Source organism: Sipha flava, unplaced genomic scaffold (assembly GCF_003268045.1).
Source record: "Sipha flava isolate LNK unplaced genomic scaffold, YSA_version1 227_pilon_pilon, whole genome shotgun sequence".
NCBI classification, from domain to species: domain Eukaryota; kingdom Metazoa; phylum Arthropoda; class Insecta; order Hemiptera; family Aphididae; genus Sipha; species Sipha flava.
In genome coordinates, this window is record NW_020272863.1 from 541,712 (window position 1) to 566,575 (window position 24,864).

A 24,864-nucleotide genomic window follows, 5' to 3' on the forward strand; every position below is an offset into this window, starting at 1 on the left:
AAATATTTTTCCTCGCATACAAGTATATGATGATATTACCCATAGTTCAACTCAAATTTGAAATTCACTTATCCGCCATACCTAGTCTTTTTTTTCTCCATTTATCGATCCAAATAATAATCGTGGAATCAAAACTCGCTAAAAAGTAAAACAATGGCATTTTGAAATGTAATCGGATTGATCAGTAAGACAATTGTTGTTATAAACAGTTTAGTTTAATTTACCACGGGTTTTGTTTCGATCACCTAACACGGTGTTCACCGCTCTGTTCCATATGACCATGATGAAGTAACGATGCGAATCCGGGACACTTAAATTACAATTCGATGCGTGTATACACTTGATGCGATTCCGAAATCGTTCGTACTCATTAAATATCGGTTACTCTTGAACCATGAGTTTTTGGAAACGTTTGCAAACATTTTTTTTTTCTTTTTCACTCTTTGGAAACCGCATATTCCGGATTAATGAATCCGGTAAAAACGGTAAAACTCTTCGGGGCCTGTGTAACGAACGAAAACACGGTAACTGAACGCCACCGGGACGTAACCTCTTGTCTCCGAGATCGCGCCCGCTATCGCGGTCGTCGGTGACGTCGATATTTGCGGTCGCGGCGGCGTGCGTGCGTCCGTCCAGTGCGCATGCGCATCAATGTTGCACACCGCCGTCGACGCGATAAACAAGTTTTTTTAATGATAGACGTTTTGTTTTATTTGTTTATTTTTTTCGTTCTCACCGTGCGTTTCTCTCGTTCGCGGACTACGACGACGAAACAAGTGGGTGTCCGACCGTAATGTGATTACGGTGACTTGTGTGTCGTGTTCGCTTGTGCACCCGTCCGTGTTTACGTGTGATTTTCGATAAGACTTGCCCGAGCCATTCGACGGACGAATCATTTTAACAATCGCGGAACTTGAAGCCGCAAACGCGCTACGATATACATTCCACAGTTACATTGCCGCGCGCGTGCGCGTTTGTTTGCGCCAAACTCTGTAGCAGTTCTGTAGCCGTTTGGTTGAAGACTTCCGGAGAAAATACCGCGTTTAAACGGAAAAACATAAAGATAGAGGTAAACGAAACCCATGATAAAAATGACCAGTGGTCTGGAAAGCTACCGCCGTCCGTTTTCCAGTGTGTGGGAGGGGAGAGCTGGCATAATGGTTCTTTTTTTCTTAGTCGTCAAGTCAGTAATACTGTTTATGTAGTGTTGCCCTCGAGGCCCTGTTTTAACAGACACTAATGTCTCTAATGACTCAATACATGGAATAATAATCCTTGATTTCGCTAATGTCTTTAGGGTTTTTCCAATTTTTGTATCCACTTTGATTGAACTCTCTGTTAATATATCCCCCTATTATTGTATACTGTTGCTGTACGATTTATATCCATCTAATTGTTACTAAACAGTTGTATAACATTGCATGAACTAACTTCCATTGCCCTACTTGCAACAGATCCGTGTATAAATACTTAATCTTCTCTTTTGTTAAGTGTATGTTACACAAAATAATATTTTGTAGGATTCACACTAAATGTGTTTAACAATAATTATTGAAATTATCACTTCAACCACATTTTCATCAAACTAATATTGTTATTATGTATATGAGTACTTAATGTATTCATTATGTGCAAATTACACATAAGGTCATGTTCTAACTTTTGGTATACTTATGTTTCAAATGTTAATTTATTAATTTTCAACTTTTTAAATACATAGAATATAAATACTTATTTGCTCATTAATGATAAAATTATGTATTATAATTTTGCATTTTGATTTAAAAATTATTTATAAAATTTAAATCACAAGGTAAAACTTAAATTATAATCATTTATATAACTAGCTATATAATTTATTAATTAAAAATCATTAGAAATATCTATTTAAAACTATTAAATTAAATACGACCTAGTATATTAATAATATTTTATAAACATTCTTTAACTTAAATTTAATAACTTGATGACTTTTAAAATATATTTGAGTAATATTGTTAATATTTTATGGTGGTACTGTATAACTATTAGTTTAATTGTACTCAGTTCTATTAACTCAACTACCACTTGATTAAATTAGCATCTTTGTTTTCATTGTACATTTTACCATAATGTTTAATTATTTTACTTGTCAATATTACCTACCCAATATGGTTTTTAATAAGATATCAAGGAATATTTTTAATTACATTTTTGAAGCAAGCAAACTGAAGTAGCCAAAAGTCCATTGCTGTAGTTTTTCAATTTTTAACTGATAGTACTTTACCATAATGTCTACTAGAGTTGATTAATAATAAGAAGTATTCTTGGCAGGGTAATAGTAAAGATAATGGAAAAATATTTACATTTTAACTATACTAATGTAAAAAAAAAATTAGAAGTATATGATTAAAGTTTATATAATACACTGATAAAATCGTATACCTAGGTAATAATAGAATTTCAATAATACAAATCAAAAATAATATAAATTTATGTATTGTGTGGTGAATCTATGAAGTTTTTTAATTTTTGAACATTTTTCTCATTACTCAATTGTACTATTGTATATATGAATTCTTTTTTTGTACTAAGTAACATAATTGTCATCTATGTATATTTAGGTACTCAGTTATTTTAACTAAGTACCTTATATTTATAATCTAGAATATTAAAAACTAATTTCAATAAATACTTAAATAAACTTCCATTTTTTTATTATAACGATAAGTTATAAATCATGATTATTTAATTTAAATGTTAATACTATAGATTCAATTATTGCATACTTATAAAAATTTTAAATTGGAATTCAACCTGATATCTATACTTTAACCTCATATTATAATGATTAAATCATTTTAAAATTGTATTTATATAAGTTAATGAAAAAGTATGTAATAATGTAATAACTGTTAAATTATTATTCTTCAAAAAATACCTAATTAAAGTAATTTTATTATTACTGATGTACAAACTTAATATTATATATATATTTTTTTTCTTGTTTATTTGTATTTAAATGTATATTTAAACTTTGGCATGTATTTCTAAAGTCTTAAAATATCATCAGCCTAGTGGCCAATTGGGATTTGGGCAAATAATCATTTCCAGGTCAGTTGGCCTTCCTCCTACATTTAAATATTCAACACAATTTTAAGTGTTATTTTCTTTAGTTAATAATTTTTTGAAGTTTTGGCTTTTATTGAATTTTTAAACTAAATTAAGTTAAATTATTTATTTTGTGTTACTTATAAACTTCATAATTTCTTAAATAAATAAAATTATTAAAAATAATTTTATAAATATAACTATTAAGAGTTTTAACACACAGTTTTTGTTTTCAGTAAGTAGATGACAATTTATATACAAGTTAAATTTGTTAAATTATATTACAGAGTAAGAGAAAATCAACTTGTCATGCCTCTTTAGTGACCTCGTATTGTTGGAAGGTTGCATAAAATACAGTATAGTACAATCTAATAGGTTGGGTAGCATTACACACTTTTTAAAATTAATTTCATGGTAATTAATACACATAGGTGGTATCTACCAAAACAATTAAGTTATATTTTATGTAATTTTTATTGTGTACTATGATTATAATTAAAATAAGGGTTTCTTTAATATTTATATAATGATAAGTCTTGTTAAAAGTGATTCCTGTTTGCAACTATTATCTACATATTTGCAGAAGTAAATTATTTTTTATTTTATTGACCTTTGTTATAGAATGCATACATTAATGAGTATTTTAATATGCACTTTTTCCAATAAAATCTAAAAAAAAATATCAAATGTTTGTAATAATATATCATTGAAAACATTTAATTTTTATAAATACATTAATTACATTATTAGTAATAGTAAAGGTATCTTTAAATCTTAAATAAAAATTAAAAAAATTTATTAATTAAAATTCTAAATGGTTTTTGGAAAAAAAAAAACATTTTAATTTCAGATTATTTAGATGCTTTTCATGCATAATGTTAAAGTTCTATGAACAAATATTTGATGTATTTAACACATAAATTATATAAAAAAAAGGGCTTAAAACATTCTTCATGTCACTCAAAAAGTAAACTCTAAATTCCAACTCATTATGGTTGACAAATGTTCAAGAGTTGTCTTCTTTTTTTTTGAGACTCCAATCTTGAACTTTATTTAAATACCTAAGCATCTATGAAAAAAAAATTTTTATACTTTTCCTGATTATTATTTATGAAAATATTTGAAAGTCTTTTTAAAAAATACAATAGTTAGCAGTTACCTATTTCCTTTTTCTTAAATTACATAACAAGGGTGATCAACTTGCGACTCTCGAGTTGCATGTGCGCTTGTCATTGTTAGATGCATCTCGTATTTTATTTAAAAGATTAAAATGTACTTCTTATTTTATTAGTATTATGAATTTTAATTTTTTAGGTGTAAATGTATAAAAAATTATTAAATTATATAAAATGTATCGTAACATTTTGGCTCTAGTTTTTATTGTATTTATCTATGTGGTTTGCATACCTATTCACGTTGTCCATCCCTGTTATATAATATGCTATTCTTAAATATATTAAAAGATTATTTTTTAATACTTTAAAATTAATTGAACACAGTAGATATTTAGTATAAATTATAGGTACATTTTATAAATATGTAATTAAAATGTATTCTTATGTTAGTAGGTTAAACAGAAATTTAGTAGAATTAATAAAAATAATTGATTAATTTACATGATTATTGAATTTAAAAAGTCGAGCTTTTTTATTCCCCTCCTAATTACAGTACTGTTATAATAAATTGAATTACATCGTAAGTCATAATTTTCTTATAAAATTGTTTTCCATAACCTTTGTGTATTTTATATATCACAGGTATAATGGAAGGTATTCAAAATACTATTAGCCATGGTAAACCAATACCTATTGTCTTGGCAGAAGAGAGCCATCAGTTTATTTTGGATGAAGAAGCCCTTGAAGAAATACTCCTTAAGGATGAAATTAAAGACAGAAATGTTGTTGTTGTTTCTGTTGCTGGGGCCTTCCGCAAAGGCAAATCATTTTTACTAGATTTCTTCCTCAGATACATGAAGGCAACTGTAAATAATAAATAATTTAACGATGAGCCTTATAGTATTTAATAATTAATGTAATTTCAGTATCATTTAAATCTAATCAAAGAAGACACTCTTTGGATCGGTTCAGATGATAAACCATTAGATGGATTTTCATGGCGTGGTGGATCTGAAAGAGATACTACAGGTATATTGATGTGGTCAGAAGTATTTAAAGCCACTTTAGAAAATGGAGAAAAAGTAGCTATTATACTCTTAGATACTCAAGGTACATTTGATAGTGAGAGTACAGTCAAAGATTGTGCTACAGTTTTTGCATTAAGTACTATGCTTAGCTCAATACAAATTTACAACCTATCACAAAATATACAAGAAGATGATTTGCAACATTTACAGGTAATTTTTATATTTTTTTTTATTTCAGAACTGTTGAACAAAAATATTATATTATTATTTCTTTAGCTATTTACTGAATATGGACGTCTAGCGCTTGAAGACACTGGTAAAAAACCATTTCAGAAATTACAGTTCTTGGTTAGAGATTGGAGTTTTCCTTATGAAGCTGATTATGGTGCAGAAGGTGGCCAACAGATATTGGACAGAAGACTGCAAATATCTGACAAACAGCACCCAGAACTTCAGTCTCTAAGAAAACACATAAAATCATGTTTTTCTGAGATCAGTTGCTATTTAATGCCTCATCCTGGCTTGAAGGTTGCTACTAATCCAAAATTTGATGGCAGGCTTTCAGGTAATAAATAAGTTAAAAAGTTTATTCAACTGTGATAATTTTTTATTATGCCATAGATATTGAAACCGAGTTTAAGCAGAATCTCTTAACATTGATACCAATGTTATTAAGACCCAATAATTTAATATTGAAAGAGATTAGTGGACAAAAAGTAAAAGCTAAAGAGTTAGTCCAGTACTTCAAATCATATATTAATTTATTTACGGGAGATGAATTACCTGAACCAAAGTCTATGCTTGTTGTAAGTCTTAGATCATTACAAACTATTAAGTAATAAAATGTACAAAAAAATCCATCATCATTCTTTTAACTTTTAAAAACCATCATACATATTTAATATGTTTTTATTCATGACTATTCTATAATGAATATTGTGTTAATTTTCTATTAATTGCTATCAAGTGAAAACAATTGCTATAGATCAACATATTTTTTATCTAAGGTAGTATGCTTAATTAACACAAATTATAAATACTTTTTCCATAATTTCTGATAAATTTATCTTAGCGAAAACATATATTTTAATTATTTCATATTAACATATGATTTTAGGCAACTGCAGAAGCAAATAACTTGTCAGCTGTAGCATCAGCTAGAGAAGTGTACCATCAAATGATGGAAGCTGCTTGTGGTGGTAACAAACCATACATGAACACCAATTCTTTAGATGAGGAGCATTTGTTAAGCAAAGATAAGGCAATGGAACAATTTATTATTAAAAGAAAAATGGGCGGTGATGAATTTTCAGAATCCTATAAACTAAAATTAGAAGCTGTAAGATTATATTATATATATTTATATATACTTTTATACAATTTTATTTAGAAACATTTTAAATATTTTTATGTGTACATTTTTCAGGATATCGATGAAGAATACTTACAATTTAAAGCACATAATGAAAGCAAAAATATATTTAAATCTGCTCGTACACCAGCTGTATTCTTTGCTATTGCAGTTGCATGTTATTTCATATCTGGAACACTAAACTTCTTTGGTGTAAATTCCGTAGCCAGTGGTATTAATTTAATTATGGGCATTACTCTTCTCATTCTCGTTCTATGGGCTTATATAAGGCAAGTAATATATAATAATATTTCTATGTTACATCAATATTTATTTTAAAAATATTGAACATATTAGTAAGTTTCAAGAATCTTAAATAATATTGTCTACTTAATCTTTTATTATTTGAAAATAATTTTAACTTTGTATGTTTTAACAGGTATAGCGGAGAACACAGAGAAATAAGTGAAACTATTGATGAAGCAGCTAATATTTTGTGGGACAATGTTAGTATCTTGACCTACTTTTTTAGTATTTATTTCTGATATTAATGTGTACCTTTTTTTTTAGTTCATGAAACCATGCTATGAAATTTTCCTTCAAAAAGGCATAGAGCAAGCCACTAATAAAGCAATAAATATGGCTGTAAATAACTCAACTTCAACCATGTCTAATGTACAATCACCATTTGGCAAGAGGCCTATGCAAAGAATGAATTCTCATGTTGAGATGAACGGCAGGTTTAAAAAGTCATGATATAATGTTGCTTCAAGACGCCATTGTTAAGTCGTCTTCGTAATTTGCCCAAATGGCACACATATGTTAACTTACTGTGATTGTATTTTTTATATATTATGTTATGTCTACTTGTATGTGAAATGTATTATGATTATCATAATTTTTAAATATTAATATGTGTTAATACTATTTATTGTGTTAAATTCATATTATATAATATATATTATTGTTGTCTCATTAATAATTTAAATCTAAACAAACCGATTAAATACAAATTTTTGTTCTAAACATTTTTAACTTTAAAATTTCTGTATAGAAAGTAGTAATAATTTTAATTAAGTAACTCCCTTCCCAATTTTATTTATTGTATGAAAACCGTTGGCGTTTTTGCATTTTCAAATAAGCAATCATTTTTATTAAATAATAGGTTATATTAATTTGTTTCAATAAGAATTCCCATTTTTATAGTCTTCCAGCTATCTTTTTTAAATTTTGGATTTTTTTTTTGGAAACTTTGAAATGGCTCAAATTGCAGGAACTAAAAACAAAGTTAAGTAGTTTTCTAATTTCTTTTGTTTTGATTCACTACTTTTGATTCTTAACAAATGGCTTACATGCCTTAAACACCAATAATGTATTTGCAGTAATAATATTTAACGTTTAAATTATTTTATTACTAATTTTACATAATTCCTCCCATTTAAAACTCTAGATTTTATAATTGTTATAAATTAAAGCATTCAATGAAATGGTTTTTTGGTAAAAAAGATGTATAAACTTATTAATATTACCCCAATTAAATATTAACTTAAAAAACTGTGTTGTAGGTACATGTTTAAAAATGTATGTAGGTATATAAAATATTACTAATTTAAGTGCCATGAATATATAGTTAATTACGGGACTGTTATTTTTTCTGGATTAATTTTATAGTGTATTAATATTAATGAAAATGTAAGGGTTATATTATTTATTTTTATAATGTTCATTTTTATGTTTTCAAACGAATAGGGTTTTGTTATATAAAATAATTGAGCAATCAAAATCTAATTATTCGTGCTCATATAAATATATAAAAAACGTTACTTTGTTAAAATATGAAAGTATGTTTTACAAATATCACGTATTTAATACTTACATTTTGTGTAAACCGTGATTGCTAATGTTCGGGTGAATTGTATGTTAGGTTGTTATATTTGTAATTATTTGATTAAATATATGTTCTATATTTTTAATTAAACCTATTTTGTACTTCATTAATTCTATGAATACTTCTTTGTGAACATGTTGAAATTGCACTCATACAATAATGGAATTTTTTTCAACCAATTATAAAGACCAAACAGTAAGAAAGCAGATAAACTAATCAAATTATTAAGACATATTTAATTACATTATATAATATTTTGCACACTTTTTATACATCCATTTAACATTTAAAATACAAACAGTTGTTATTTAAAGGTCATCCCTGCTTCTAATAGTCACAAATCTTAACTTTTATATGCCTTCATAGACTTACGAGTAGACTGAATAATTTCCATCACTTAATCAGATTGCCGATGAATTATTAACATGATGCAACTTTAGACCTAGTTTATTTGAAGATAAACATGTGTAACATTTATTTACATTGTAATCGAACTATTCCCCCGCCAAATAATTTTGGATCATTGTATAAAATAAAACTGTTTCACGATGTAAACAAAATAAATTAGAAAACAGAGCAACATGTACTTTTGGTTTAATTTGAATAATATAAATAAAAACAAATCCATAGTAAAACAGCTTTATGTGGGTATGTTCTGAATAAAAGCTATAAATGAAAAAAAGATTATTTGCTAAGTTTATTGTGTGATCTCAGAATCAATAGTACTGACCTTAGTTCATGACAGATTAAAAACCTTTTTTTTTTAGCCGTACATACAAAAAAAAATCTTGATGTTGAGACATATTCTAATATCTGCGGGCTGTCAACATAGACAAATCCAGTAGTGTTCTTATACTTGAGCCTGAATAAGTAAGATACATAATAATACCAGGTACACCTGAATAAACCGTAATTAATCACAAGGCAGAACAATCGTTGTTATTCCGTACAACAGCTGCTATTTTTTAACCGACCAGTAGTTTTAAGGTAAAATGTTGTTTGTATCTTACTAGGAAAATTGAAATATGTAAATACATATACACATTTCACGCCCTCCTTATAAAAGGGTCTATCTAGAGACGCTACCGATACGATTCATACACAAATCAAAAAACAGAACGCACTCGTAGGATAAAAACGTTTAATTTATTATCATTACAAGACGGAGAAACAGACGTTACGCGGTGGCGCGTATGGGCAGCACTGGAACGAGTGCGGCCCCGTAGCTGCTGACGCGGCGGATCAAGCGAACATCTTCCTGACCATATCCCGATAACTGGCTTCCTGCACCTGAATGCCGCGCTCGGCCTCGTCCAGGTAACGCTTGGCTTCCGAGTTGTGAGGCTCGCGCGTCAGCACTTGCCGCGCGTCGTCCGCCGCACTCTTGTACAGCTTGAGCTCGACGGCCGCGTGGCACCGGCGCACCAGCGCCTTGAGGTTATCCGGTTGAACGGTCAGCACCTTGGTGCACAGCCGATGCACGTGCTCCTGGTTGTCCAACCGCAGCTGGCACGCGGCCATATTATTGACCACGGTGCAGTACAGCGAGTTCCAAGATGGCGTGTTCACTGTCCGCATGAACAGCACGTTCTGCAGGGCCGCCCTGTACCGGTGGAACGCGTCCACATAACGGGACTGCCCGTACAACCGGTTGCCGGTGTCCTTGTACCGCAACGCGTTGTCCACCTTCCGCTGGTCGTCGTCTTTGGCGTTGGCCTCACCCACGCAGGCGCCGCGGCCCTTCACCACGGCCGACAGCTGGACACGGCCCGAGACACGGCCACCACGGCCGTCGCCCAAGCAGAACTCTCGAAGCTCACCCACCGTCATGCCGCGCAACACCGCCTCCAGCCCCCTGTCCACCATGCAATCCGCTTCGCCGATCACCGGCCGCCGTTCATACGGCACGCCGCCGCCGTCCAGCGTACAGGAATGCCAGTAGTCGGCCGGCGGCTGCACGTCCTGCAGCCGCACGTCCGACAGCGTCAGTACGCACTCGTCCCCGGTCATAGGCCTGTACACGCCGGTGGGCACAGCCGCCGCTACCGGCCGATCGTATATCACCTCATGGACCGGCACCCTCCTGCTCATCTCTGCAGCCGATGGTTCACCCACGCCAAGCTCTGGATCCACAGGCCTTCCGCGATCTTCGAGTTGACGCACAGCGGTGAAGGGTCCCGTTCCACGCAATCCCTGCGAATACAATCACGGTACGCGTTGGTGTACGTTCATAATGATAGGAATCCGCGCGTGTTACACGAATGTTTTGTTACCTACTTCTAGGCAGTGGCGGTGCGATGGGGTTTCATTGAAGCAGCAGCTTCATGACTAGAACGGGGTGGGGGGTAGATGGTATTGCGTGACAGAAAATTTTAATACATGATTTACATATGTGACATCAAATATTACTGTACATTATTTGGTTTGAACCGAATAATTTTTAAATTAATTTATCCAAAAATACAGATAAATTGTTACTCGTGGCTTGTGACTTGGAATGGGGATACTCGACACAAGTAACAGCTTCATTGAAAAATAAACTACGCTCCACCACTGCTTCTTGGATTTTTAGCATTTGTATTTATTATAGTATATGTATTATTCTAAACAGACCATCGTTAAATGTTCAAATTTTTTCGAAAACCGTCGACTCGGCCGCACAAAAAACAACAGTGCGAATGTTCCGAACCAACACATATAGATTAACACGAACGTACGTGTTTATTATTAATATTACTATCGTGTACGGACGCTTACGAGAAGTATTTGCCCGTGACGCCTCGAAGATCCGGTGACAGGACTAGATGCAACGGAGTCTGTGCGCCTTCAACAGGTGATTTGGACAGCAACCAGTGCAACGGCATATAAAGCTTCAGCAAGAACGGATGATAGGTTTCGTTGAAGTATAGTTTCCACAGCGCCGTCCGCACGTTTCCGGGATTCGCGTCATTCACGGTAACACTGGTACCTACAAAAACCACCGGTCTTAGATCTTTGTTCTTGGTCGAGAATAACACAAAGAACATCTCAATCGCAGTGCGATGACTGGACGCGTTGAACGTAGGGACGTTGCAATACTACTGATATCAATAAAGTATCGATACTTTTCTTTCGATACAAGTACATTTTGTATCTATACCATGGTTTTGATACTTTACTCATATCGATAAAAAAATACTGGTATCGAATAGAGATGTTCTGAGTAAAAAATCTGGTACTAAGCCGGGTACAGAGTACTGGCCGAGTAAAATTGTTTATACTAACCGGGTATCGAGTATTGGCCGAGTAAAATTTATAGTACTAACCGGGTATCGAGTATTGGCCGAGTAAAAATTTTAATACAAACCAGGTATTGAGTATAGGCCGAGTAGAAGTGTAAATACAAAATGGGAATTATACTAGTATTAAAGTATCAACTAACAATTACTGATTAAAAATTATTAATAATATAATTTAAGTCTTTAAATAGTTTAAGCACTCAATTTTTATTGCAGATTGTTATCATATAATTTATATATAAGCATTACACGGTAAACACGAGATTTATTTTTGTAATTCATAGAAGAAAAACATGATTTGTATATAATCAACTGGCTATCGTAAATCGGTTCAGTTATTCTAAGTAATATAATAATTAATAAGTACCAAAATAAATTATAATTCATTACCCTAGAATTTTAAGCGCGGTACACACTACCTGATTTGATCAGGCCGACAGGATAATTTGGTCAGATCAGACGTCATATCAGGTCGTGTGTAGACGTGTCGTCTGACTTTAATCCTGTCGGGTCTTGTCAGACAGTGGCGTACCTGTGTAACATTTTTGGGGGGGGGGCATAAATTAATTTTCACAATTTTTTATGGTTATAAAATAAGTAATGATAACGTCCTCATGTTGATCACTTGATATCAATGATAAGTGATAATCACATTATAAAATAGTGACTATATGTGACCATAACTCCTAATCCTAATTTGATCGAATATTGACATTTTATATTACATTGATAGTGATATCAAACACGATTATAATCAGTGAAAATATTAATTATTTACATTATTTAAGCTGGACAATGAATTTGCATTATGGCATCAAAAAACTTCTTGGGGGGGCAAATGCCCCTGTTGCCCCCCCACAGGTACGCCACTGTTGTCAGGTGGCCATACCATCTGATCGCCCGACCGACCGACCAAATCATATAGTATGTAGCACTGTCGGGCGGATTTTAGTTGGTTTATTGAGGTTAACGTGATAACACGTGTGTGTACCTAGTACCTACTTCCAGTTTAATAACGGTGTTAAGACTGACTAAATCGTGTGGTGGTCGTACTGTGTGTACGCAACATCTGATTTGGTCAGGTATCCTGTCGGCCCGAACAAATCAGGTAGTGTGTAACGCGCTTTAGATTTCTTCCGTTATGTTAATTATAGGTATTACCATTGATTATAGAATAGATAGATAGTCCATGGTATAGAGATATTAGGCTACTAAAATTATGTTTGTTCTAGCTGCCGATAGAATGCGTTGTATAATAGAAAAAATAATTATTTTACAATCTGTATAGATAAACACAGAACGAGCGTCAAGCGCTGCCGCACTGGGCGGGGCGGGCCACGGGTGCTCATAACTCAGTATTGCATTGCTCCTTTGCGGTCAGAGTTATTTATACATATATTAATATTTAATTCCTAGCATTCATACCTAATGACTTACTATTTTAAATGATATGATTAAATTGATAATTAAATATGATTAAATCCGTTTACGGCGGAATTTTACAGAATTTACCGAAATTACTCAGTTTTTGAAAAGGTTTTCCTCATTTCTGGATAAACTATGGAGATTTTCGAAAAATGACCTCCCTAAATTACCATCTCAGTCCAGTTTCGAATTATTAATGTTAATTATTAATGCCTACAATAATTTTCAGAAAACATTCTACACTTCAATAATTTGAGTAGTGAAAATTAAATACCAGGCACCAGATACCTTTTCAATTATTTTGACCTGTTATGCAAAAAACTATGCATGTGAGTAGACATAATTTCATACTTTTTTCATTATATTTGTAGGTATTGATGAATATTTCGTAATATAATAAAATACAATAATAATACGGTAAACTTAATTGTCAGTTATGACATATAACTATTTATTTACATATTTGCATATCACAATTTTATAGTAACAACAGTACAAACACAAAGATATGGTTGCAAAAGGTTAGCAACCTACAAAAATAAAACAATACAGGTAAACTTGTAAAAGAAAGAAAATGTTCGACTTCTCAGGCACAGGTAACACCATGATCAGCAGGCTCTGCAAGTTCTATACTCAGTGTATCAGCAAATATATGGATCGATTGAAAAACAGATTATGTTAACTCATAGGTACAATGTCAGAACAAAGAAATAATGAATACATAAATATAAAATTGTTATTATTTAAGTATGATTTAATATTTTTAGTTTTGAAAATATTGCTAATTTTGATGTGGATGAAAACATTTTTGTTTTATTAAATATTTTGCATATTAAAAGGTGTTCAATTATATACAACTTATGCTCTAAACAGTTTGTCATTGATTCGTTTAGCCATTTTTTAATTGTATTATTATTTTTTACAAGTTCAGTTAATTGTTGTTTAATTTTCTTTTTATGAAAATAGTTTTTATAATTATTTTCAAAAACATTTAAAATTTTATTTATAACATTATTAAAATTATTTGATGGCGCTTTAAGCCCACTTGCATCATTTATTGTAGTGTAGTTTTTATTCAGAAGAAGAAATTGTTTTTTATCACATACATTTTTATTTGTAAACAGTTCTTGTTGACAAAAGTCACAATTAAATTTTTTTATACATTTATAACCCAAATATCCAGCAAAGTATGCAACAGAACAGTCCTCTAAGGTAACATCATTATCAATATTTACATTTTTAATAGAATCCTCATCAGATGATATAGAAGAAAAAAGGGATAAATTAGAAGTACACTCTGTGTCAGAATCAGAATTTAATGATGAATCATTTGAATTTACTTGATATTGAGGTCTTATTGGGTCAATTACTATAGGATTGTTATCTTCTAAGGTTGCCTCACAATTTGTTCTAGTAGATGTGCATAAAGAAAAAATACAATTACTTCTTATCGAAGTCCTAATCGTTCTGGCTGTTGGATTTTTGTTATAACCACCCTTTTGTCGAAAAATACTAAAAAGATTTTCTAATACATCCTGATTCAAACGGTTGGTCATTAAAAATACTATATCATTAGATTTTTCTTCAAAAAAAATTGCAATACACCATTAACGGTCTGCTTAAAACCTTTAAAACAGAGTGGTTGTGTAAATTTTCCTTTTTTTAATTTATGTAGATCTGTGAAGTATTGCGAAGCTTCTAATAAAAAATGTTTTATAGTACCTGAATCAGTTAATGCATAGAGATATGGATTATGGCTATATAAAGACCGGCTATTTAAACAATCAAATAAATTAACTAACTAAATAAATTAACTCAATAAAATCTGCTGTGTTTGAAGCAGTGCTACTTAGAAGTTGTCCTGTTTGTATGCAAGTTCGGATTGTTGCTGACATTGAATTGCTTAGTAATTGTGTAGCTAATTTAACACGCATTTTTTGAAAAGAATTTGGATAAATATAAGCATCTGTTATTTTAATGAGAGACCTACTTTTATGATTTTTTATGTCTAGATCATAAGTTTTTTTTATGTCATCAAATGAGATTATATTATCACCTTTAATAAAACAGGCTTCAATTAAATTATTTCTTACACTTTTAATTAAATGTGGAACGTCAAATATAGAAAATATTTTATTATTATTAACATAAAAATATGGGCTATCTTATGAAATATTTAATGATTTTAAAGTACTTTGATTATTTGTGCCTTGATCGCAAACAACTTTTGGACACAATCCTACTTCAAATAAATTTTTAAGGATGTCAATTATTAAATTTTTTAAATTGATTTTGTCAACACCAGAATGAGAAAAAAAAATAGGCGACTGGAAATTTCCACGGTGAAAACTCTGTAGTAAAACTCTGTGCGCATCAGTGTTGCCAGACGTACGGACGCGGTTGGGGGCATATGGTAATTCTATAATGTGTAGGACGGATGTGTATGCGGACGGATGAATAAAAACGATTATATAAAATACAGTTATTTTAATTGTTTCCAATTAATTACTATAAAAAAAATAAATAAATAAATAAAAACCATTTAAAAATGTTGTTGGTTTTATATTAAAAGCTCTAAGCTTACCTCTCTCTTCGATTGATTGCGAGAGGGTGTTTTCAAAAATTATTTAATAAAAATCAAAGGAAGAAATAAACTAAGTACAGAAACAGTTAACAGTTTACTCTTAGCAAGGGAACACATGAACCAAAGAACTAAGTAGTTGAGTAAAATTTGAACCAACAAGAGCAATGATAAGCTCAATGATCATATTTATGAAAAACAAGAAATTACCAAAGAAACAGTCATTCCAGGTAGTTTGGACATTTTACAAAAATAAAATATTGGACTATTTTTATGAACTAATGTGATTATACAAACTTAATGTTTTTGTTTCTTGGTGAAAATAAATATAGGTAAGTACGGTAATTACACATTCGATACGGAAATTTTAATCATACTCCCCCAACCGCAGTCATTATAGATCTGGCTACACTGGTGCACATATTCCTTTCGCCGGAACATCATTTATCCGCTGGCGACCGTGGACGCAGGATCACGTAAACGAGGTGCACGGGACGACGTATTTAGCAAATGCTGGTGCATTTAGATCAGGTAGATCTGTCCTTCTACCACTGACTTATACAATCTTATCACATATTTAATCCTTTAAAAATAATCAAATATTTTCTTATCGATAATTATGTGAAGATTATATGTAAGAATATCAATAAATATATACTGACGGACAATTATTATCCTTGTCAATATAATTTCCAAGAATCCAATCGCTTTCATCAAATTTTCTAAATTTTCTATCAAACTATTGGACACTAAACTTGTGAAACCAACTTCGGAGTGTTAAATTTGAGTAGATTGATTGACATGAAATGAATTCATAATTTGAGCCCTTAAGTATTTTATAAACTAGTGGCTCTCAACCGGTGGTTATTTTTTTAATAACTCCTCGTCAGTTTTTTTGAAATAAACTGTTGGGAAATTCATAAAATTACCCCATTTCAAAGTACCAACTAGACAACATTTCCTAAGAAAAATCTCTTATGATTGTGATGATAGGAGCAATCATTGAGGTAAAAATTGTGTACATGAATACAATGTACAATATTCAATACATAAAATACACCCTTGACATTGTGGTAGAACCAATACATTCCTTGTCTCACTCATAATTTAAAAATATATTTATTGAATATTTTTTTAATTGTATCTTAGATATTATTTTGATAAAATGTACTTGTAAATTTAAATTGTTTATCTCATTTTTCATTTTGGTCAAAATTGTACACTTTTTTCAGAATACCAATTTAAAGCAATTTATAAGCATACCTAGCCATTTTTAGTGCATAGATACGTATTTTAAAAGCTTATTCTGTGATTGTCCTTACTTTTTTATTTCAAATTAATAAAATATCTTTTTCAATTTTTTTTTTTTTTTTTTTAATGATTACATGAGTAGCACAACACAATTAAATACTTCGCCGATACACATTATGAATTGAAAAAATAAGATTGTACGAGGATATTGGCGAACGAGGTCTCGACACATCTTAGTAACTAGGTTTCCTAAAGCCTTTCTTTTTTTTTTTTAATTATTTTTTTTTTTTAAGGTCAGTGTAGAAAATAACAATTTTTCTCCGGCCGCGTTTGTGAATAAATCGGCGGCGTGACTGCAAGGTTGTGTCGTAAGCGTGTACAATTTATTATAATTAAGGCGCGGATTTTTATGTAATAAAAAAATCAAAATATGTAAATATTTATGTTCTTATTTTTACTAAAATATGTATTAAAAAACGTAAAATATTTAAAAAAAAAATCGGTATTTTCCATTAATTTTTAATTATTAATTAATAATTATTCATTTAATCATCTTCAATGTTGTCTTTTTCGGAACGATTAGATAAGACGTACATTTAAAGATTTTTAAATTTTAATGTACGGCGGTTGATTTCAAAGTCAACTCGTAGCGGCTGGGGCTGTATTCAACGTCACCCGAGGTTAATGGGGCATATTTCATACCACATACATCGAATGGTGTTACTTCAATATAATTTGACATATTTTCATTTATATTAATAAGATTATATCAAATAGTTTTAATTTTTTTGTAAACCAACGTATTACCCAGTACGTAGTCTAATTATTTTTTTTTTATAACTCCAGATTCTACTTGAACATAATTTCATTAAATTTCTGCATTTTCCACTATCGCGAGACTTTCAATTATTATTAGATTCAATGTTTCTAATACTTTATTATTTTAACCAAAAAAAAATTTTTTTGGAAATATTTGCTAAATTATATTGCAAGTTATTAATTTACATATCAGAAGTAATAGCAGTTGTAGTATCTGATTTAAGATTTGAAATATCTTCTTTCATTTAATTCCAATATAATAATTGTAAATTAAATAAAAACTGTATTGAAATGGTATGAAAATATGAAATATTTACAAAATATGTAAATATTAATTAAATATTTAAAAATATGTATTTACATCAAAGTATGTGAAAATATGTAAAATAAAAAAGGTCTCATATTATTCAGGGTGTTATGAAACGTGCTTATTTTTAATTAGAATTGAGAAATTCACATTCAATAAATATATGTAATTACATAAAAATCCGCGCAATATTATAATAATATTGATCCCGAATCTTTTTTTTTTATATCTCGTAGATTATATCCTACGGTGTACGATGCGGTAAATTTCTTACCAGTCAGCGACAGCGAGAGCTTGTGCGAGAACAGCTGCAGACAAGCTTTGGACTCGGCGTACGCAGCAAAGCGGCTATGGGAAAGATAGCCCAAGTTGGCGTAGATCGGTTTCAATCCGCGCACGTATCGGTGCGCTTCGCAAGTGACGTTGACGATGCGGCCGCCGTCTGGGGACGCGTGGATCAGATCGAGCAACAGGTGCGTCAGGAGGAACGGACCTATGAAATAACACCGTCGTCGATTACACGTGTACGACTTGAAGTCAAATTTTTATAGTTCCTGATTGGAATTCCTTAACGTACATCGGTCCCGGGCACCGATCGGTAAAAAACAAAATCAAAATGTCAAGTCGGTATTTAATTGACGATCATGTTTTTCAATATCGACTCAAGTTATTCATCAATTTTTACAACATAAATTGTGTTACAACTTCATCAAAATTTTATAATTTTATTATTTCCAGAAATAAGTCCAAGTTGGCTCTACACAGAAACCTATCGACAATACTTTTTCTAAATATTTATTCAATGCATTGCCCTAATATATATCCTTTTATAGGCATTATAATTGTTAAAAGTTTAAGAAAATAACAATTTAATTCATCTATTACATTATTGATTTACTTGTCACCATAGCCATTCTATAGAGTGTAATTTAGATATTATAAATATGTGAAATAATAGCAATTAAAAAAATAACGTGGCTGCAGGACTATATAAAGGGAGGGACTTTAATGCAAATTGTTTAATAAATAAGATAATAAGATAATCAACAAATAATAAGTCTAAAAAAATATCTTATTTAAGGGAGAACCTCTCTCAGATCTTAATTTGGGACTAAGATAAAAATTTAAAATAATTAGTATATATATAGATATAGATAGAATTATATATAATTAACAATATTACAGTAAAAATTAGATAGCAAATGAAAATAATCAGTTCTTAATCATTTTAATTACAAATAATAAAAAGTGTAAAAACACAATTTTTAATATTTATGATTAATAAGGTACCTTCTATTACATACATATATATGATGTTAAAGCTGCATTAGAATCAAATAAATAAAATGCTTATCAGGGTTTACTCGAGCTTGTAAGCAATATTATATAAATTTAATACGAAATGGGTTCTTGCCTAAATAATTTGTCTGAAATGTTGACTCAAAATCGTCTTCAGTCCAATGGAAATTTTGATAAAACACTGCGGCGTTATTCACCAAAGCATATATAGAATCAAAACCTGAAAATAAACAAAACACAAGGCATTCTATACATTTATAATTAATATAATCTAATCATATTTTGCCATTTAATGTGTATATTGAATTTATATTATTACATACTACTATATGGTTAACAAATGTGAACTTATTTTACTGTTATGATATTGTTAACAGAAAATAACACTTTCTTTGCACACAAAATCAACTCAAAGCGTTTTCATAATATTTAACTAGGTATCTCTAACTAAATACAAGTATTTTGTGAAAGAAACAATGTTGCTTACTTTATATTATTATGTCATATTTTGTAATAATTTAAAAACAAGCAGTTTGAATAGTAAAAAAAAAAAAAAAATTGTTATTTAAGGTATTGAAAAATAAAAATATTTTTTATAAGCCATTTATTAAATACAATAAAATTTTTCACTCATTTATTAAATGTTAATACTTGCAAATCAATTGTTATTTATGTAATGTTGTATGAGACAAACATTGTGCGATTATTAATTATGTTTAGACAACATTATAATTTTTTATCTACATGATTAGGTAATTTTTATTTCATGAGCAGAATTAATTTTCAATTAGATCAAAATTTAACCAACTAATTATTGAATAAATCAATGGTAAAATATTATTCATTTGTATTATAAGTATTAATTGTATTAAATTAATTTTGTTTAATGTTTAAAAAAAAAGTTGAACCAATTCATGTCTGATAATAATATAATATCTAGAGGATATATACAAAATACAGTACTATCAGTTACGATTTATAAATAATATTCTAATGTTCTCTAAAATATAAGTATAATCTAATCTTATTAGCTTAAAATTTGAAGTCCTTGTATTTTTTGCTTGTTTTTGCTTCTTGAGCAGCTTTTCGTTTTTGGCCTTTCTTCTTTTCAGTCTCAGTACCATCATCTTCCCCGCCCTGTTGATCCTTCATTCTTTGCTCATACCTAGCAGCCATAGCTTCAACATCTCCAGCTAACTCTAATTCAGATGGATCTAAACTGACTTCAACTTCGCCAGGTTTATTAGCAACTGCAGTTGGTATATCGTACATATGTGTAGATGCCATCATCGAACCACGTACAGTATCAACCTTCTTTTCTGGCAATACATGGTACAGTGGTTGTTGTTCACTACTTTCCATTTCAGATTCAATCTTTCGTTTTCTCAATTCAATATATTCAGGTGTTTCATAACCACTAGGTAATCCAGACATAATGCCTGAAGGAGTAGCTAAGCCTTCTGCAACTGGTGTAGCAATACCACTAGCATCAATTGCCACTTCCTCAGCTTCCTTGACTTCTTCTTCTTCTTCTTCCTCTTCACTTTCTTCAGCATCAGATTCTGAATCTGGTTCTCCCCACATTGATTTATCTATAAGCTCTTCAGCTACATGGGATTCATCATAATCAGATGGAGTACCAAAAACATTTCCATAAAGTGGTCGCCCACGTTCATCTACAGGTGGTTTTCCCCAACCACCAGCATGATAACCAAAAGAACATCCTTCAGGAATGGGAGCATTAAGACCGGGGATTTTAAGAGCTGGATATGATGGAGGAGGACCATAACGTTGCATGGCAATAAGCCATGGTGGAGGGACTTTGTGGGCATTATGACCAACTGGCATACCTAATGCCGTACGCAACTCAGCGCTTAAATCACCAGGTTTTTTTTCTCGAAGTTTAGTTTCATATTCTTTACCTTCATAGTACAAGTCGCCATGAAGAGATAATCTAGGTTTAGTTTGTAATTTGAAGAAAGCGTCGTGTAATTTCTTGTAATCAATATCTATTTTACCCATTTTAGGTCTAACTCTTTCTCTCATTTTATTTTTTAGAGATTTTTCATCTTCTTTTTCTTGGTGAGCAGCTCTCATTTCCATAATACCAGTGCGTTTAATAAAATCAGGTAAATCAAACGGTGGTTTTTCAATACCTCGTTTACCCTGCAAATATTTACGCTTAAAACACCAATGACGAGGTACAGGTACAGTGTTACGGTGAGCTTTTAATTGTATTAAAAGATGAGGATCTCTAGCAGTAACATCATGCATTTCTACTACATCTGGTCTAGAAACTAGTTGTTTAAGTTCAGCTACACTTAAGCGCGTAACTTTTTTAAATTGTCTTCTTGATAACTTATCAGGTCCTTTGGGTTGATTATCATCTTTATCTCTACCATCATCATCATCATCATCTTCTTGTTCAGGAAGTTTAGGTACTTTCTTTAAATCTAAACTAGGTAAAGTTGCTTCTTGGCCACCAGTAGTATCTGCTGGTTTCTGTTCTGGCTCAGGAATTTTAAAATTTTCAAAAACTTTAGCATATTGTCTATACATGGGTACAAGATTAAACACACTTAGTGTTTCTTGTATGTATTCAACCTCTATATCTATTTTTTCAACCTTATTCTCTTTATCTGAAGATGATGACACTTTTTTTTCTTTTTGCTCATTTTTTAACTGCTTTTTCTTTTTCTTCTTGTACTTCTTCTTTCTTCTTTTAGCTACTTTGCGATCTTTTGTAGACAATTTAACTACTTGCTCTTCTTCATCATCTTCTTCATCATCATCATCATCTTCATTTAGAGACTGTACAACTTCACTTTCATTTTCTTGTGAAAATTCAGATACTACTTCTGTTACTCCATCAATAACACCAACTTCTTTTGCTCTTTCTTCTTTATAATTCAATGCTTGTTCAAGGGCTGGGGGAAGAGCGACATCTTCACCAGGCGGGATTAGTGATTCTTCTTCATTAACTTCAGGTTCATGCATATTGACTGATATACAAGAAAATTGAACAGATATTTTAATTACAAAATAAGCTTACGGTCGTGAATAACTTGAGAAAACTCCCGAATACTGTTGAATGATTTAAGATCCAAGTATAAATATTCAAGGTTCAACAACCACTTGTCCTCAAGGGATAACCGTTCAAATTGATTTCGACAAGTTATCACCACTTTAGCACCTTAAAATACAAAAGATAAATTAGTACCTATATATATATATATATAATTTAAAGACTTATTGATAACAATTAATGATTTACCTTTTTTAGCTAGAGCTAGAGCAACTTCCTTACCAATACCAGTGGCACCTCCAGTAACAATTACAGTTTTACCAGTTAGGTCAGTATTACATTTACAAACACCACCAGCAAAGTAACGCCTAAAATAACCATAAACATTGCATAAGTATATAAATTCAAAGTTTTTTTTTTTTAAAAATAAAATACCTTTTTTAATCATAAAATAACAATTAATAGTTAGTCAATAAAAGTTAATTTTAGAAATAACTTTATGAATTGAATTTTATAATTATCTTATTTAAGAAAATTAAACGATTTACAATGGTAATTATTACTTTATCAAGTATAAGCCAACAACAACTGAGGTAGCATATGGTATTAACTTGATGCAATTAATCATTACAACACCTAAGTAGAAAATATATATATCAAAAATACGAAAAAAAAGTTTTAAATGATAATATATAAATCTATTACACATATTTTAATAGATAATGTTCAAAGGCAATATTAATAATTTAGTTTACATAAAGGATCAATTTTAAAAACAATAAAAGGTGGTTTTGTTTACATTTTTGGCATAATTTTTGATACACAGATTATTAATTATTATAAATAGATCATTTTTGAACATTTAATATATTATCGTAAATACAATAGGTAGAAATTCTTTATTAAGTCAATAATGTATGCAATCCTAATAATTTCTTCCTTAGTTACCATCGGTTTTGTGTAGTAATATCACAAAAGTAATACATATACAATATACAAAATAAATAATATTTAGTAATTGTATCATGTTATTATAATCATATTTAAAATGTATCTAGGACATTTGATACCCGAGACATATGACACCCAATAATAGGACAATTGATACCGAATATGAATGCATATAATATAATACAATAAAATAATTAATAATCAACATTTAAGCATTATAACTTTAGTTTTGAATGAATTTGTCATTACACTAATTTTACAATGCTATAGCCCATCCACTTATTTTTGAAAAACATAAATGTAATTACAAATAATTAATTTTTTATTATTTAAATTTCATCTATTGAGCATTCTGAGTTCATACTGAATGAATAACTTTTAAATTAAATTGTTAAAATGGTTGGATAATGAACACACTACAGAGTACAGGCACTAAATAGTAACTAATAACTATAGACTATAGGTAGTAGGCACCTACTCGCGGTTATCGTAATTATAATCGCTTAGTGTCAATTGTTCGCGTTCTAAAAATATCAGGTGCAGAAAGTCCGATATCAACAAAACTACCTGGTATCAATTGTCTGAATACCATTTCAAATCAACAAAAAAGAGAATCATTATTTTTTCTAATTTGTATTTAAGTAAATAATAAATAAAATATATAGAATTTTAAAATTAATCTAAACTGTATTCTAGACTTTCATAGATGTACAATATCTCAATACAATAATACAATAATTGTTCATTTTTTCGTTCAAATATATTACACAGAACACTCGTGAAGTCATGGCTCATGTTGTACTTTTTTGTAAATTCAAGTTAGTCACAAGATAATTCCTACCTATATACCTACATCCAATCACATGTTATAAAATGATTGTTTAAGTTATTTTTGATGAAATGACGATGACGATTATTGTTTAACAGTAGAGTTGTAAAAACAATATGTTGCGTTACAAAATTCTCAACGAAATAAAAATACCTGTAAACACGTAGCAAACACACGTATCACATATAAGAGCATTATTAGTCGGTCTTAACCGACAGTTGTCTTCAGAACAAATGTTATAATTACAATTTATGCTAACAATAGGATTGTCGAACCGAACGCCGGCCGGGGATCCGCAAGAGAGCGTTTATGTAAGAGTTTAACAATGAGTAAAACACGTTAAAAAATAAGGACGTACGTACCACTTTCAGCAATTCCGGTTGGAGACGGACCGCGAGTGACACCGTCGTCGACTCGATCGGGCCACCGTAAATTTTTGGGAACCGAATCGCTGGACGCCAAAAAGTTGATAGAATGCACAGACGCAATAATAAAACAGGTATGCAAGAAACGCGTCTAATGTCAAACATCAACCTCGATAATTAATTCAACAATAATGTGCAAGCACTGCAAACGTTCACGGTGATAAAACACTGGATAGATAAAAAAAACACAGTTCGGATGTCC

The 24,864-nt window shown here is 30.6% G+C and overlaps 4 protein-coding genes and 1 long non-coding RNA gene across 9 annotated transcripts; 2 read left to right on the forward strand and 3 right to left on the reverse strand.

Moving 5' to 3' along the window:
- Positions 1-715: 715 nt before the first annotated feature.
- LOC112683469 (atlastin) lies at positions 716-7,486 on the forward strand. Of its 4 annotated transcripts, none has more exons than XM_025554516.1 (9): positions 716-1,069; positions 4,848-5,071; positions 5,132-5,443; positions 5,510-5,798; positions 5,855-6,039; positions 6,351-6,572; positions 6,660-6,874; positions 7,024-7,090; positions 7,155-7,340. In XM_025554516.1, exons 2-9 carry the CDS (start codon positions 4,853-4,855, stop codon positions 7,338-7,340), a joined length of 1,695 nt encoding a protein of 564 aa, XP_025410301.1. In that variant the 5' UTR covers positions 716-1,069; positions 4,848-4,852. The 4 variants fall into 4 exon arrangements, with proteins under 4 accessions (XP_025410301.1, XP_025410302.1, XP_025410303.1 ...); XM_025554517.1 differs by lacking the exon at positions 716-1,069 and adding an exon at positions 1,079-1,183; XM_025554518.1 differs by lacking the exon at positions 716-1,069 and adding an exon at positions 3,302-3,325.
- Positions 7,487-9,599: 2,113 nt separating this feature from the next.
- On the reverse strand, positions 9,600-10,575 carry LOC112683474 (peptidyl-prolyl cis-trans isomerase FKBP8-like). Its single transcript, XM_025554526.1, has one exon. It carries the CDS (start codon positions 10,561-10,563, stop codon positions 9,715-9,717), a length of 849 nt encoding a protein of 282 aa, XP_025410311.1. The 5' UTR covers positions 10,564-10,575; the 3' UTR covers positions 9,600-9,714.
- On the reverse strand, positions 10,548-24,750 carry LOC112683473 (retinol dehydrogenase 13-like). Of its 2 annotated transcripts, none has more exons than XM_025554524.1 (8): positions 24,600-24,750; positions 23,021-23,093; positions 22,707-22,825; positions 22,485-22,625; positions 19,548-19,652; positions 18,408-18,626; positions 11,230-11,440; positions 10,548-10,665 (listed from the first exon to the last, which is right to left on the reverse strand). In XM_025554524.1, exons 2-8 carry the CDS (start codon positions 23,083-23,085, stop codon positions 10,560-10,562), a joined length of 966 nt encoding a protein of 321 aa, XP_025410309.1. In that variant the 5' UTR covers positions 23,086-23,093; positions 24,600-24,750; the 3' UTR covers positions 10,548-10,559. The 2 variants fall into 2 exon arrangements, with proteins under 2 accessions (XP_025410309.1, XP_025410310.1); XM_025554525.1 differs by lacking the exon at positions 24,600-24,750 and adding an exon at positions 24,391-24,547.
- LOC112683475 lies at positions 12,144-17,459 on the forward strand. The gene is made up of 3 exons (XR_003148594.1): positions 12,144-12,858; positions 13,405-13,504; positions 17,150-17,459. It is a non-coding gene; the product is annotated as an uncharacterized LOC112683475 (long non-coding RNA).
- LOC112683471 (splicing factor 3B subunit 2) lies at positions 20,375-22,527 on the reverse strand. Its single transcript, XM_025554520.1, has one exon. It carries the CDS (start codon positions 22,427-22,429, stop codon positions 20,465-20,467), a length of 1,965 nt encoding a protein of 654 aa, XP_025410305.1. The 5' UTR covers positions 22,430-22,527; the 3' UTR covers positions 20,375-20,464.
- Positions 24,751-24,864: the final 114 nt, after the last annotated feature.

Coding starts and splice junctions, on each gene's coding strand:
- LOC112683474 (XM_025554526.1), bottom strand. CDS start 10,563: ATGAGCAGGAGGGTGCCGGTCCATGAGGTGATATACGATCGGCCGGTA.
- LOC112683471 (XM_025554520.1), bottom strand. CDS start 22,429: ATGCATGAACCTGAAGTTAATGAAGAAGAATCACTAATCCCGCCTGGT.
- LOC112683473 (XM_025554524.1), bottom strand. CDS start 23,085: ATGATTAATTGCATCAAGTTAATACCATATGCTACCTCAGTTGTTGTT. Junction 22,826..23,020: donor GTTGGCTTATACTTGATAAA/GTAATAATTACC, acceptor TGGTTATTTTAG/GCGTTACTTTGCTGGTGGTG. Junction 18,627..19,547: donor ATTTCAGACAAATTATTTAG/GCAAGAACCCAT, acceptor GTTATTTCATAG/GTCCGTTCCTCCTGACGCAC.
- LOC112683469 (XM_025554516.1), top strand. CDS start 4,853: ATGGAAGGTATTCAAAATACTATTAGCCATGGTAAACCAATACCTATT. Junction 5,072..5,131: donor TCAGATACATGAAGGCAACT/GTAAATAATAAA, acceptor ATGTAATTTCAG/TATCATTTAAATCTAATCAA. Junction 6,875..7,023: donor GTTCTATGGGCTTATATAAG/GCAAGTAATATA, acceptor ATGTTTTAACAG/GTATAGCGGAGAACACAGAG.